At 41.3% G+C, this 14,804-nt stretch overlaps 1 protein-coding gene across 5 annotated transcripts in view; it reads right to left on the bottom strand.

Moving 5' to 3' along the window:
* Positions 1-14,804, bottom strand: part of reep3b (receptor accessory protein 3b) — a 168,507-nt gene that overhangs the window by 119,152 nt on the left and 34,551 nt on the right. For all 5 annotated transcript variants that reach the window (XM_030121754.1, XM_030121752.1, XM_030121751.1 and 2 more), the window contains exon 2: positions 3,172-3,244. In XM_030121754.1, coding sequence (XP_029977614.1) covers positions 3,172-3,244 — 73 coding nt within the window. The remainder of the gene's footprint in view (positions 1-3,171; positions 3,245-14,804) is intronic.

The following is a 14,804-nucleotide window of genomic DNA, read 5'->3' on the forward strand; positions in this document are numbered from 1 at the left end:
AACGCGTATGCTAGCATACGCATCCCCCAGTCCCCGCGGGCTTGGCCCCCTAACTAGAACTGCGAGCAGTTATGAACGGGGGCCAAGCCTCCCCGCCCACTCGGACCCCAGGCCCCACAGAGCCCACGGAAGTCGGCCCCGAAGGACGTGGGTCTGGGGCCGAGCTGGTGGAGGCTGGGCCCCATTCATAAGGGTTTACAGTTGGAGTTAGTATTCCACCGTCTGAGCCGCTGTATTCACTGGAATGGGACAAATGCACCAGTAGAGTGGAAGTAGGAATGTGTGGGACTGGGATTAGTTGGAATAGATTACACTCACGTTGACCAATCATTAATAAACTTTACAACTGGTCTCAGGAGTGACCCCACATCATACTCACCAAATTACATAGAAATCTGTAAAGGAGTTTCAGAGAAAAAAAAAATCACATATTTGCAGCGCCCATTAGAGGCTAACATTCATCAAATTCAGCTGATACCCTCACAGTGACATGTCAACCAAGTATCTACTGGTCTCAGGAGTCACCCCACATCATACTTACATAATTCATTAGAAAACCGGTTTAGCCGTTTAAGAAATATAAATTTCTCATGTTTGCAGCACTCACTACAGTCCAACATTCACAAAATTCTGCTCATACCCTCAAAGACAGATGAGAACCAAAGATCTAAGATCTGGTGTTGATAGCATTTATTTTGACTGAGATATGTAATAGTTAACATTTTTTTAGCTAGCTAAAGAAATGTATTCATTTATAATTGTAGCATGTTTCGACTGAACGAAATTCTTTTGATAAGTTAGTAACATGTCTATGACAAGAGCGTAAATGCCAAGATTCACACAGATCAGATAAAATCCCAAGTAGGAGTTTCAAAAATAGGTTTTCCAGTTTTCGCAGTTTTGCCGGAAAAAAAGTCATCCCACAAATCTGCCTGACCATGCCTACATGATTCAACCCTATTCAGGAAATCTGAGGATATGAGGTTTTTTAATATGTGACATACAGTGTGGGAGTTATAGACCAAAATGCATATGCCTTGGTTCTATGGCCCCCTGCTGGTGGACATATATAATTGTTTGCGTCTCAGTTCCGTGCAGGGGTCTGGACCAACCCTCCAAATGTCAGCGCTCTACCATGTACGCTTTAGGCTGCAGGAACAGTTGGAGCCGGATTCCCTGCATTCACTGGAATGGGACCAATGCATGAGGAATGCAAAAGGAGGAATGTGTGGGACTTGGATTTGTTGTAATAAATTACACCCACGTTGACCAATCATTACCAAACTTTACAGCTGGTCTCAGGATTGACCCCACATCATACTCACCGAATTTCGTGTGAATCGGACCAACTTTTTTGTGACTTGATATTTCTCTGTTGATAGCGCCCCCTATTTTCCGATTTTACCAAATTTGGCACAGAGCCTCTGGTTGATCTCTAAAACAAGTGACTAAAGTTTGATGTGGATAGCATTTACTTTGAGAAAGATATGCAACAATATGTGTTTTTTAGCTAGCAAAAAAATTTGTTCGTTTATAACTAGCACATTTTTTACAGCAGCAAGCTGATTGTGATAACTTTAGATCAGAAGCCTCCCTGCATTCACTGGAATGGGACCAATGCGTTAGGAATGCAAAAAAAAGGATGAATGGGTGGGACTGGGATTTGTTGTAATAAATTACACCCACGTTGACCAATTATTACCAAACGTTACAGCTGGTCTCAGGAGTGACCCCCCATCGTGCTCACCGAATTTCGTGTGAATCAGACCAACTTTTTTGTGACTTGGTTTTTCTATGCTTATAGCGCCACCTATTGTCCAATTTGCACCAAACTTGGTACAGAGCTTCTGGTTGACCTTTAAAACAAGTGTCTTAAGTTTAATGTGGATAGCATTTATTTTGACAAAGATATGCAACAATATGTGTTTTTTCGCTAGCAAAAAAAAATTGTTCATTTATCACTAGCGCATTTTTTACAGCAGCAAACTGATTGTGATAACTTTGGATCACAAGCCTCTGGAGATTGTCTGTGCAAAGTTTGAAGCCAATGGGGCTAAAACCCTAGTAGAAGTTCTAAAAAGTATGGTTTTGATATGTATCGACTTTTCGCATTTTTCAACCAAACAAAATTCTTGTAATAACTTTGGATCAGGCCCATGAGAAGAGTGTATGTGCCAAAATTCATGCAGATCAGAAAAACTCTCACATCGGAGTTTGAAAAAGTAGGTTTTTCAGTTTTCGCTATTTTGCGGGGAAAAAAGTCATGGCGGAAATGGGCGTGGCCTAGCTCACTTGATTCAGTACTATTTAGGGAATCCGAGGATATAAGGTTTTTGAATTTGCAACATATGGTGTGGGAGTTATAGACCAAAACGCATTGTCCTTGATTATAGCGCCCCCTGCTTGTGAATATATGCGCATTTTTGCATCTGAGGTCCCTGCAGGGGTCTGGACCAACCCTTCAAATTGCACCACCGTACCATGTACGGTTTAGGCTGCAGTAACAGTTTTATCAACGGAAAAATAAAAATAATAATATTGAAGAAGAAGAATAAAAATCCGTACAAAAACAATAGGGTTCCACAGCACCGCTGGAACTGTGGAACGCGTATGCTGGCATACGCATCCCCCAGTCCCCGCGGGCTTGGCCCCCTAATAATAATAATAATCTGAGCAAGAACAATATAGCCGTTTCCGTGGCAACCACATATTTGGCCTTATTTGAAAGGTCTCGAGGTCCCCCACATGTCTGTGGGGTCAGATGTCACGTGTCGTGCACTTACACCCATGTGACTGACCCCGAGTGGGCGTGGCCCATTGACTCCCATTCATTCTGAGCAGGTGTAAATATGCGATTTGTGCACGTAATGTACATCTTCGGAAAGGTCTCAGTGCCGTGAATGTGAATATGTGTGAGAGTGGCGACAGTGGCAAAAGGTGACCGCGTCACTGGCGATTTTGTCCCCATGCGCCCACTGCAGACTCAATAGGCCCTGCGCCGGCTTTACTCGGCTCGGGCCTAATTACATCACATCTACTGAAGTGTGAATGATCATCATGAAGTGATCACATTGACCAACCTCTGGGGGGTCAAACATACTCAGACATGCTTTGGATCACACTTAGTTATAATTCAGGTGCATGTGAGCAGAGTCATACTCATGAACTTACATATTCTTTGACGTTTTTGGTTTTGACAGCTTTGTAAGAGTAGTACGCAGGATACAGCGTCCCAAACACCAGCCTGTAAAGAAAGAATGAGACAATACAATTAAATCAGGTTTTTCCATCACCTTACATAGTACACTGATAGATGAATATCGGACATGATATTTTACAACATATTTTGCTACACAGGTATATGACAAATCATCTCCATGAAGTATTTGAGAGTTGAGGCTTGGTTAAAGTGCACCTGTACTGGTCATGCTCACGACAGTAATTGTCCTTTCTGTATTCCTTATAAGCAGGAGAGGCGCAAATTCATTAAAAAAATAAAATAAAATAAATTACCATAAATGCACCACACTGGACCTTTTTATTACGTGAATTATGGGCGGGGGCAGAACATATTGGGAGCAGCCATTGCCGGCCGTAAGTGACATACCATCATTGATTACAGGTGATGCCGTGCAAATAAACAAGCAGCAGTCAGTGAGACAGATTGAGTGGAAATCATGTGCTCACACTTGTTGGTGCAGCCGTAAGCTTTGCACTCTGCTATTGTCCTAGTGACGCCGCCCAGCACTGACCAATAATGTGTAATATTAGACTGGTGTCTGCCGCACAGGGTCAGTGACCAGTCCATCAAAGCCCAGGTCATCAGACAATACAACAAGTCTGGATCAGTACCGGTGCTGGAACAGCCCGTGAAGGAGGAAACATGTCTGTGACCATGAATGACTGACAGAGCAGTGACTAAGTATCCGCGCGTACTTGACACTGGAGTATAATACAAGATACCTGACAGAACCCCTAGGATTATACGTGATTTTTTGGAATGGCAGGCGGTGACAATTCACTATAGGTAACCTTAAATGTTTGTTTTAGGGGTTACCAGAAAATATCAGGTCTGCTGAAAGTCTGAGTGCTTTTCAGTCAAGGTTACAGACTCACCTGTTCACTGCTGCCTTTGACTAAAAGGCTTTTTATGTTTTAAATTTTATATTCTCCTTCCAAACTCTGCACTGCAACTCTTACTTTAATATGTGTGTGTTTTTATATTTTTGGATTTTATGTGTTGTTTTCTTACTTGCACTTTTTTAATCGCCTTTTACATGTCTCTTTTATAATGTTTTAAATGTGTTTTGTTTTTCCCTTGTCTTTGTATTTCAATGTCCTGTGTGAAGCACCTTGAATTGTCTTGTTGCTGAAATGTGCTATACAAATAAACTTGCCTTGCCTTGCCTTTGTCTGTCTTCATAGAAAACCAGATTGGGATACACTGATCTAAGAGCTCTAACGACTAGTCGACAAATAGTCGATATAAATATAATATAAATTTAAATAAAAGTTATTGTTTTTGAAGTTCATAATGTGACTAGTTGACAAGTCACTAAAGTAGTCGATGACTAGTCATTAGTTGCTGCCTTAACCCTCCAGTATCCCGTCCAGCTAGGCCCTTACTAAGCACCAAGTGTGCCTTTTTAGCACGCTTGTGGAATAATGTCAAAAAAATTTTCATACACTTTGTTTTTAATTCTTTTACACTTTTTATCCATTTCATCAACTTGAGCCGTAAATAAAAATACCAAATACTCAATAACTGTCACATTTTTTAACCCTTTAAATGCCGTGTTTGTAATGTAAACAAACCATTTTTTTGGATGCAAAAAACACAAAAAAAAAAAATTTTTTTCAATATACTACATAAAAAGTGGATCACATATTGTTTGATTTTTGCAGCCCGGCATATGTCAATGATTAACTCCAACATTGGTTAATTTTAGGGATGCCCGAAATTGGCTTTTTTGCCAAAAACCGATATACCGATATTGTCCAATGCTTAATTTCCGATTCCAATATCTACCGATACTGCTGCCGATATATGTGGGATATTAAACTAATTTTAGGTAACATCACATGTCTCCTGTCACGGAATTAACACATCATGCCTAATTTTATTGTGATGCCCCACTGGATGCATTCTCAAATGCAACAAGGTTTTCAAAATGTAAACACTGTCTGTGCAAAGAATACATACTTCAACTTTAGTTGTGGAAAAAATGTCATATTTATTTATTTTCTCTCCCTCGAGAAAACGAGTGTTGATATCAAAATAAATGAGTAAAAGTACGTAAAACAAAAGGCTTTAACAAATGTGTTTTAGCTGAGAATGTAAACAAAATAAGCCCTTAAGACAGACATGTATTATTGTAAGTATGAATAGGGTCATTCCATCCCAAATCAACCAGATTTCAGAAAGTGCCCCGCATGACCCCCTCAGAAAATTCTGAAAAAATTAACACTTGTTCACCTACCAGATAAAACAAACACATCCAAAATTTTAATGTCATATCTGTAATAGTTATTCAGTTATTAGTATAGTTAGTATAGTATAGTATAGTATAGTATAGTATAGTATAGTATAGTGTAGTATAGTATAGTTATTCATCATGGAGGAAAAATGTGTTGTTGGATTGATCTTAAAGGATGAATGTCACAGAAAGACATTATCAAGAAAAACAGGCAGAAAATTGGTGATTCTGGGAAATCTTAGCTACATTTATGTCACTGACCCTGGTGAAATTGGGTCAACTGACCAGCTCCATCCAATTTCCGAGAAGTCTCTACTACAGGCATCAACCTGAGCCAGTTCTGGGAAATCTATAATTATTCTATCTGAACCATCATGCAGTTCCACATCCTAGTTCAAATATTTCAAGTATGATCATAACTTGTGCAATAATCAATGCCATTATACCATTAAAAATGCCATTTACACCTACATTTGTATACAATTTGAAGAAAATATAGTCATGCAGTAAAAAAATAAAAAATAAAAACAGAACCAATTCTATCTCAAAGCTAAAATTTTGTGCACATCATCTTGAAACATATATGAAGACATGGTAAAAATTTCAAAATTTTCATTAACTGGCTACATGGTAATTTGGGTGCTCAAATAGAGTATTTTTGTGAAAAATTGAAATCGACCTATTTTATTCATTGCCTCACAGCAACACTTTTCATTGAAATGTAGTCTTTTTGCGGTATATTGGTGCATTTTGACCATAAGAATCCATGCAAAAAAATTAGGTCTCTACATTCATCCATTATGGCACAGTGCAAGCCTGAAGAGAGAGGACATTTTTAAGAATTAGCCTTTTTGCCTGATTTCAAGGCCTCATGGACCAAACATGAAGGCACCTACAATTATTTTGATGCAAAATATGGTCTTTTCAGGGGGATTTCACCCCAGACAGTACGTTTCAGCAGTGTGGCTTGAATACTTAAGGAGATATAGCTCCTCAAAGTTGGCCAAAAAGCAAATTTGCAAAATTAAAAAAAAAAAAAAAAAAAAAAATTTCAAAGGGCTGTATCTCCTAAACTATTACAGATATGACATTAAATTTTCGGATGTGTTTGTTTATCTGGTAGGTAAACAAGTGTGAATTTTTTCAGAATTTTCTGAGGGGGTCATGTGGGGACCATTGGTTGAATTGCCATGGAATGACCCAGTATATATCTCAGTAATGATAATTATCCTTCTATGACCCAGCCAGAGGCTATGTTCACTTTGTAAAACTGAAAACCATGTTTTCTCTAAAGTCAGAGTTAACAAAGTCAGAGTTCTTTAATCGGTTCAGCTCTAAAAAGAATCCACACCCTGTGTGACACACAGACTTAAAGACACTTAAAGAGATGGTGTAAAAGGGCAGTTTGTCCACATATTATGACTGATCATCTTTTCCTTTGTCTCCTTTCGATTCCTGACAGAGCTGTGACAGAGGAAATAACACCAGATTCAACTTATATCAGGGCACTCCTTCCCTTCTGTCCTTCTGTCCCCCTGTCCTTCTGTCCTACAGGCTGTATACAAGAAGGGGATGAGTGGACTCCATTTTCTGAGGACGCTTAAGCCGCAATTCCACCACGTGGAACCAGCTCAACTCGACTGAGGTATCAGGTACTGTCCTGGAGGCCGTTTCCAGTATAGAATAGTACCGACTTTAGAGTACCTGGTCGTCATAGCGACACTGCGCGTAATTCCTTCAGCTTCTCCTGGCATTGCATGAAGGTCCTTTGGTAACCGTGTGCTGTCATCTGCTCTGAGAGTTTCTGATGAACTCACTCGTTATGTGTTGTCCCGTCAAACTCACACTGAATCTTTTCATCGGCACCAAAAACAGAAATGTCGGAACCTTCTGGACCGACCACGGTGTCATTTTGCAGGCTGTCATCATGAATGTATTTAGCCTACCGGTATATTTACCATCAACTTCCGAATCTGGTTTGTTAAAAATGGTGGGCTGCATATTGATGACACAGTGATGTAGTGACAACTCTGTGACCCATCAGTGGTCTGCAGTCTTTACATGACACATTTTAGTAGGCTTTCTCTTCACCTGTTTTGGAACCTCAGCCAAGCAGATACTAAAAAAATAGTACCAGGTACCAAATTCCAGGTACTTTTACCCAACGGATGCATGGACAGATGGCCAGACAGACAGACAGACCCCCCGGGGGTTGCAGGACACCCCATCCCACGGGACCCCCACTTTGGGAACCCCTGTACTAGAGTTAATGAAGTGTCCTGGATTACCCCCGTCTCCTACTGAACTGTTCTCATGACTGACTGAAACAGTGATGCACGTGGGTAAAATCTAATTAGAGCCCTCAACGAGTAAAAGCAGCATGATCCGGAGAAGGATCAGGAGCAGACAACCTAGACAGGCATGAGCTGCTGGTTTTAAAGGGAGAGGAAAATTCAGGTTATAACTGTTCAGAACACAGAGCTGAGTACTGAGACTACAGGAGAGGTGATGGACCTTCAGACATACCCACAACTCAGAAGACGAGTTCCCTCCACAAGGATTAGTCAAATTATACAAAGACCGTTTCACCGCTCAAACCTAAAGCCCTACAGATTCATCACAAGACTAAATTGTTTCAGAGAGTTACAGGTAAAGGTTGCAGTGTGAGTTCCACATGATTCAAACCGGCTGAGGGTGTGATTCAGTTTGTCAAACTGACAGAGGCTGGTTTTGTAACATTGCAGTACACTGTGTGTGTGTTTTCTCAGTGTTTATGGCTGTGGTTCATCTGTTACGGTGAAACACAGAACTATTATCAGCTGTTTATCCAGTGAATCCTGTTCCCATACCCCCGGTTCTCACTGCATACTAGAAGTAACAACAACTAATAAAATGGACCCAAGAATAGACGGAGAAATTCTCTCCGTTTTTGGTCTTTCATCAATACCAGACATGTAGCTATGGTGAACAACCCACTATTGCTGTCCTCAGTCATGTAAGTTACTCTACAAATTACATACATTTATGGAAGTTTCTATGTAAATGATATATTGTCTCCTGGCATTAGTCTGGACTGATACAGTTTCAGGAGACCAGGCTTTTTACAAGTAGTTCTGATAAGTTCCAAGTTGCATCTCATTTCGTCATGAATCTTTGGTCTGATCTTGGCTTTCAAGTTCTTCAACTTGCCTTTTCCAGACAAGAGACTTTCTTGGTGACAAAACTATCACCTTCAAACGTAATTTAGCTTCCCCTGGGGGAAAAAAGGAATCCACATGAGCCCGGTTAGGTTAAAAGGTTACTGTATCTGGTTGGAATTCCTGTCTGCTGTACATGGAATATGAAAAGAAGACAGTGACAAAAATGAGGGGTGAAGTAAATCAGTAAAATCTGCATGGCAGAACTGCAAGCTCCAGAACTGGCCTCCCACCAAAGACAAATGAAGCAAACACAGGTGGTGCTGGCAGATGTGCAGCATAAGGCACTTTTATATTTTTTCTAGGTGCTGATATTCAGGTCTGACCATCTTCACCTGTGCTGCTGACATGACCTGAATATGGAGAAACAGGAGGGCGGAAAATAATTCACAAATGGAAGGTGGTATTTCCCTTGCATGTGCATGTAAACCTTTGACGAAACCATAAAACTCTGGAGCTCTGATGATTTCACAATACCAGCCAGCCCCAAACACACACTCACACACACCGTATACAGTGTTGTAGACAGACATATCTCTCTGACCACAATCCCCTCAGCAGCAGGCGAGCAGCCAACAACCACAGCAGTTTATTTTCCTGCTGTTGCTATAGAAACAGTGAGGCTGCCAAAGCTCCCATACCCTCTCGTCATGGCTTCATCTGTCACACTCCCTGTAAATTCAACCCACCCTGCCTTATAAGCATAAAGGTAAAGAACAACACGGCAATCATCAAAAAATATGCATATGTTTATAGATGCCATTTCCTCTTTAACACTGGTATTTTCGTGTGCGCCTGTAAGTCCATGTTTGGAGTGGAGACACTGGTTTGTTGTGGAGAAACAGCTCAGACCCAAATCCAGTCCACACACAAAGAAACAGCAGCCTGGGTGGCTGTCTGTGCTGTCATAGAAACCTAAAATACTGGAATAGTCTCTCTATTAAAGTCTATACTGCTCTGTTGTATAGATGTGCAGCAGTGAAAGCAACTCTTTCCAACAGTGATATGTGCAGGTCTTAAAGCATGTTAATGAAGGACGACTGCTGACGCTGTGATAATAGTAGGTATTTGAGTGTCATTTGGTCTTAATTTACTAGACACACACACAGCAGGACCCACGGTATGAACGGAATAACTGCAACAATAATGTATCACCAACGTCATTAACAATTTAACATATCAAACATATAAATTACACTAAGATTTCTGAACTGATAACTGGGCAAGATCAAAATGTATGATTACAGTCATAATCAATAATCATTGATCATTGTTGTTTATTGTCATAGATGCCAAATCATTATATTGTTTAACTCATAAAGACCCAAACAACTTCCAATGATCAAAAGCATCTACTGATCTAAAACATTTAATAAGTGTTGATCCACTAATCCTATCAATCTATGTCAATAATGGGTGTAAAACATAATTTATCATCTTTACAACGTTCAGAGGCTCCGTAGTTACTGTGGAAACACTGTCATCTTCTTCTACAGTATTGATTCACCAGTAAAACCCATGGAGTTGGATCAATGACAGTGGATGGACACACTGGGTTTATGTTCAGTTAATGAGAGATTTAACTTTAAAATCACTTTTTCTTCAGTTTATACTGTTTTGATATAATAACCTTTGAATTTACTCTGAGCTTTTATGAACATCGACATGTTCTGTGAATTTAATGTAGGAAAACACTTGATTTACAATGAAAAATGCCAAATGCAGAGGAAAATATTATAATAAAGGTTGATAAATCACTTAGGAAAGATTAGATTTAGAGGGGAAAAAATCATCTGGATTCAACACAAAAGTAGTTTGGGGTCTTTAAATGTTAAGCTTACAGTCATGTTGTATTTGTGGTTTTAAATCACTTGTGCTTTAAATTAAATGACATAAGAAATGCAACATGAAATGCAGTTGGAGTTTACGATGACTTAATGCTCAGCTGCTTCAGTCTGAAAAACAAACAGGAAACACTGACGTATCTTCAAAATCTGTTAAGTGAAAGCCACCCTTTTCACAGGCATGTATTATATGGGCTCAGTTGACAGTTTAGTGGTAAGTTTCACTCATTTTAATAACAATCAGAAGATACAGCTGCGAGGCTCACTTGGTTTGTGCTCTGTGTAAATAAAGCTCATGCTGATGTTATATATGTACTTACTAGACTATTCTAAAAATGTATTTGCACTGTGTGAAGAGTGGGTCACAACTTCATGACCATGAGAAAATAAGGCTTCCAAAGTCAGACCAGTTTACAACCACTGCAAATGATGATCAAATGCTGATCAACACCTCTTAGCAAAGACATAAATTAACAAAATATGGCCTGCTTGTTTAAGACAGTGACCTTACTCAAAGCATGTAAATGGAGGAAAACAAGGCTCACTTTACACAGATATTATTTCTGAAATGTCTCCACAGACGTTTGCACCTGCCTGCTTCATGTGGTGCCAAAAGAAGTATCAACTTTCATTACCCAGAGTGCCCATAACTGTGTCTATGGCATGTTCACAGCTTCCTTCAGACTTGCATAAACCACACAATAGAAGTTACTGTACACCAACATGTTCTTGAAACAATTTAATGCGAGGCAGGGCCCCTTCTTTACCAAACTACCATCTATTTCCCTTCTATTTTCTCTCATTTCCCTTCTTCCCATTTCAACACCTCCCTCTTTCCCTCTGCATGCAGCTGAGAAAATAGCCCCAGTGCTTTTCGACGGGCCTCGGTTCTGGGTTGCAGGTTAATTTCCCTGGTTTTTCTGACATTGTACACCACCAACAACCACATGCAGGGAGGGGGGAGGACAGGTCGACCAGAGACAGAGCGATGGGAAAGACAGGGACAGAGAACAAGAGCAATAAAAAAACAAGAGACTGACTGAGGGAGGGAAGGAGGGAGGGAGGAAGGGAGAGAGATGAAGGGTGAAGAAAGAGGAGAGAAAACAAATCCAGAGATCTCCAAGATTTGAGCTCCCACCATCTGGTTTGAGCTTCAGAAATAAGAATTTGATTACATGACTTTTCCCCTAAAAACACAGAGTGGATTGTTGAGAGAACTGCTGCTACAGCAAATGGGACTGGTTAGAGTCCAGGTCTGTGCACCCCTGGAGGATTTAATCATAGAGGATAAATAACATACACCACTTGGACTGCTCTTACAGCTCTGTGAATCTTCCCACATTGCTGAACTCAAAGAAAACCTCCCACACCAATGCACACTACAGCTCTGCAGCCACGAGAACATACCACCACTGCCTTGAATGTCTTTAAAAGCATCAGGAATTCAACAAATAAAGTTCTGATGCCAGGTAGTTCAAAGCAACAATTGCTAAAAACATGATACAGTGAAATGCCTGTCTTCTGCCCTCGGATAGTGTAACTACGTAACCTTGACAGCGAGCTAAACATCAAAATGGTTCCAGCAATAAAAAGACACGTTGTTGTTGTCTTTGTCTTTACTGAAGACCATATTTTATCTTGTGAAACTGTAACATACAGAACAAGGAAAGAACATAAGTGCTCTTACATACACAAATTATTATAATTACTGGTGACAAACATCACTTATCTCACAGTGCTAGGCTAACGTCGGCTTGGTTTAGCAGCTGACGGCTAACAACATTAGCTTACTTCCAAACTATGCTGATACAATGGAAATATGTTAAGAATCCTAAAACAATAACGAACACAATATAACACTGCATTGTGACTTATACACTTACAGATTATGATTTGCCAAGGCTCCAAACGATACTAGGTTAAGAGAGAGGACAATCAGCATATTTTTCCCTCCCGTGCTGGATTCAAATACCGCCACCATTCATTCAGCTGCTGCTTACGACCCCGGGCCACTAGGTAGCACTGTTATTATTCACATCCACATATACAACAAAGGCAACAAATAACACTATAATAATGGTGAGAGCGACATCTGTTGGCAAAAAGGAAGCATAGAACTTATTTTTACTGCAGGTGAACTTGCATTGACAGATTCACTGCTTTACTCCTGAATGAGGGGCAGAACACTCCCCGTCTGACGTCTGTCAGATGTCATCATTTTTAACTTATTAAAGAACAACATATAAACAGTATAGCAAAGAATTCAAACATCTTTAAGCATTGTCCTTAGACACCAATAACACTACTTCACTAATAGGTCGCAGATAATGTCTGTGTTCTCCTTTACGGAATGTCTTCACCTCTATCTTTCTGACTTGTCCATCCTCGCTGGGGAAAGTCTTTGTAATGAGTCCAAGTGGCCAGTCGTTCCTGTGCTCTAGTCCCTCTTTCAGAGGAACTACATCTCCTGGTTGCAGATTGAGTTTCACTACTTTCCACTTGCGACGATCTTGAAGTCCAACAATGTACTCTTTCTGCCACCGGCTCCAGAAGACATTGGCCAAGTGTTGCACACGTCTCCACTGTGCTCTGAATAGATCGCGGCTTTCAAACTGACCAGGTGGAATTGGAGGAATGCCCACTTTTTGGGTGAGCAGCATGGCAGGTGTAAGGATCACTGGGTTTTGTGGGTCTGTGGAAACTGTTGTGAGTGGCCGTGCATTTACTATTGCAGTCACTTCAGCCATGAATGTCACCAACACCTCGTGCATGAGCTTTGCACTTTTGTGTTCCAACAGCATTGCATCCAGAATACGGCGTGTGACCCCAATCATTCGCTCCCAGGAGCCCGCCATATGGGATGCGTGTGGAGGGTTAAACTGCCACTGACACTGACTGTCTTTCAGAAAGGAGTCAATTTTGGGGTTGTTGCAGCCTTGTTTGTCTATTTGTAGCTCTCTGCAGGCGCTCACAAAGTTGGTGCCACAATCAGACCTGAGTAGTTTGGCAGCGCCTCTGATTGCGAAAAAGCGACGCAATGCATTGATTAATGAAGAAGTGTCCATTGATTCAATTACTTCAATGTGTATGGCACGTGTACTCATGCACGTGAAGATGGTTGCCCACCTTTTTGCATATGCCTGACCTCCACGCGTTTTTCTGACTGCGACAGGCCAGGGGCCAAATACATCAAGGCCAACGTGTGTGAAGGGAGGGTCGGTGGATAACCTGTCCTCTGGAAGGTCAGCCATGATTTGTTCTTGCTGTTTTCCTCTAAATTTGCGGCACGTGACACAGTTAAATATTGCACTGCTTACTGCCCTTTTTCCCCCTACAACCCAGAAGCCTGCAGCTCTAACTGATCCTTCAGTAAAATGTCTGCCCTGGTGGCTTACAGCCTTGTGAAAGTGTCTGATTATGAGCTGGGCAAGATGATGTTTTGCAGGGATGAGCATGGGGTGCGTTTCATCTGATGTTAACTGTGCTCTTTTCAGCCTCCCACCAACTCTAAGGACCCCATCTGTGTCAATATATGGGCTTAGTTTGCTGAGTGCACTTGACTGTTTGATGGGCTCACCTCGCTCAATGCACCGGAAGTCCTCTGCATAGAGCTCTCTCTGGACAGTGCGGATGATTGTGACTTTAGCTTGGTGAAGTTGCTTTTCATCCAGATGTTTACTGCATTTGTGCCATCCACAACATGGGTTCTCAGGGTTGTGTTGAAAGGATTTAGCGATGTGCTGAAGTCTGGCGATGGCTCTCAGTAGTAGTGTCCAGCTTGAGAACCTCTCAAAATGTGTGCTTCCGAGTGTAGCTTTGGACAGAGTAGTGGCACATGTTATCACTGGGCGTATTTCAGTGTCAGTCTCTGGGTTTACAAGATCAAAGGGCTGCTCATGTTGTGAGCTTTGGCAAAAGTCTGTTAGGAAAGCAGCCCCACTGAGCCAGGTGGAGAGGGAGAGCTGCTCAGCGGGTAATGCACGTGTGGCGTGGTCAGCTGGGTTTAGATGAGTGGGCACGTAATGCCACTGATGAGCTTGTGTGGAACGCCGGATGCGCTCCACAACGGTTATGTACATAAACATAAAAACGTCTCTTTTCATTGAAGATGTAGCCCAGCACTACTTTAGAGTCTGTGTAAAAGCTCACCTTGTCCACTGTGATGTTTAGCTCCTCCAGGACTAGTTCAGCGACCTCTACAGCTAGCACCACTGCGCAGAGCTCCAGTCTTGGTACAGTAATGTCTGGCTTTGGAGCAAGTCTTGCTTTGCCGAAGAGGAATCCCA

Source organism: Sphaeramia orbicularis, chromosome 19 (genome assembly GCF_902148855.1).
Source record: "Sphaeramia orbicularis chromosome 19, fSphaOr1.1, whole genome shotgun sequence".
In the NCBI taxonomy this organism is placed as follows: Eukaryota; Metazoa; Chordata; class Actinopteri; order Kurtiformes; family Apogonidae; genus Sphaeramia; species Sphaeramia orbicularis.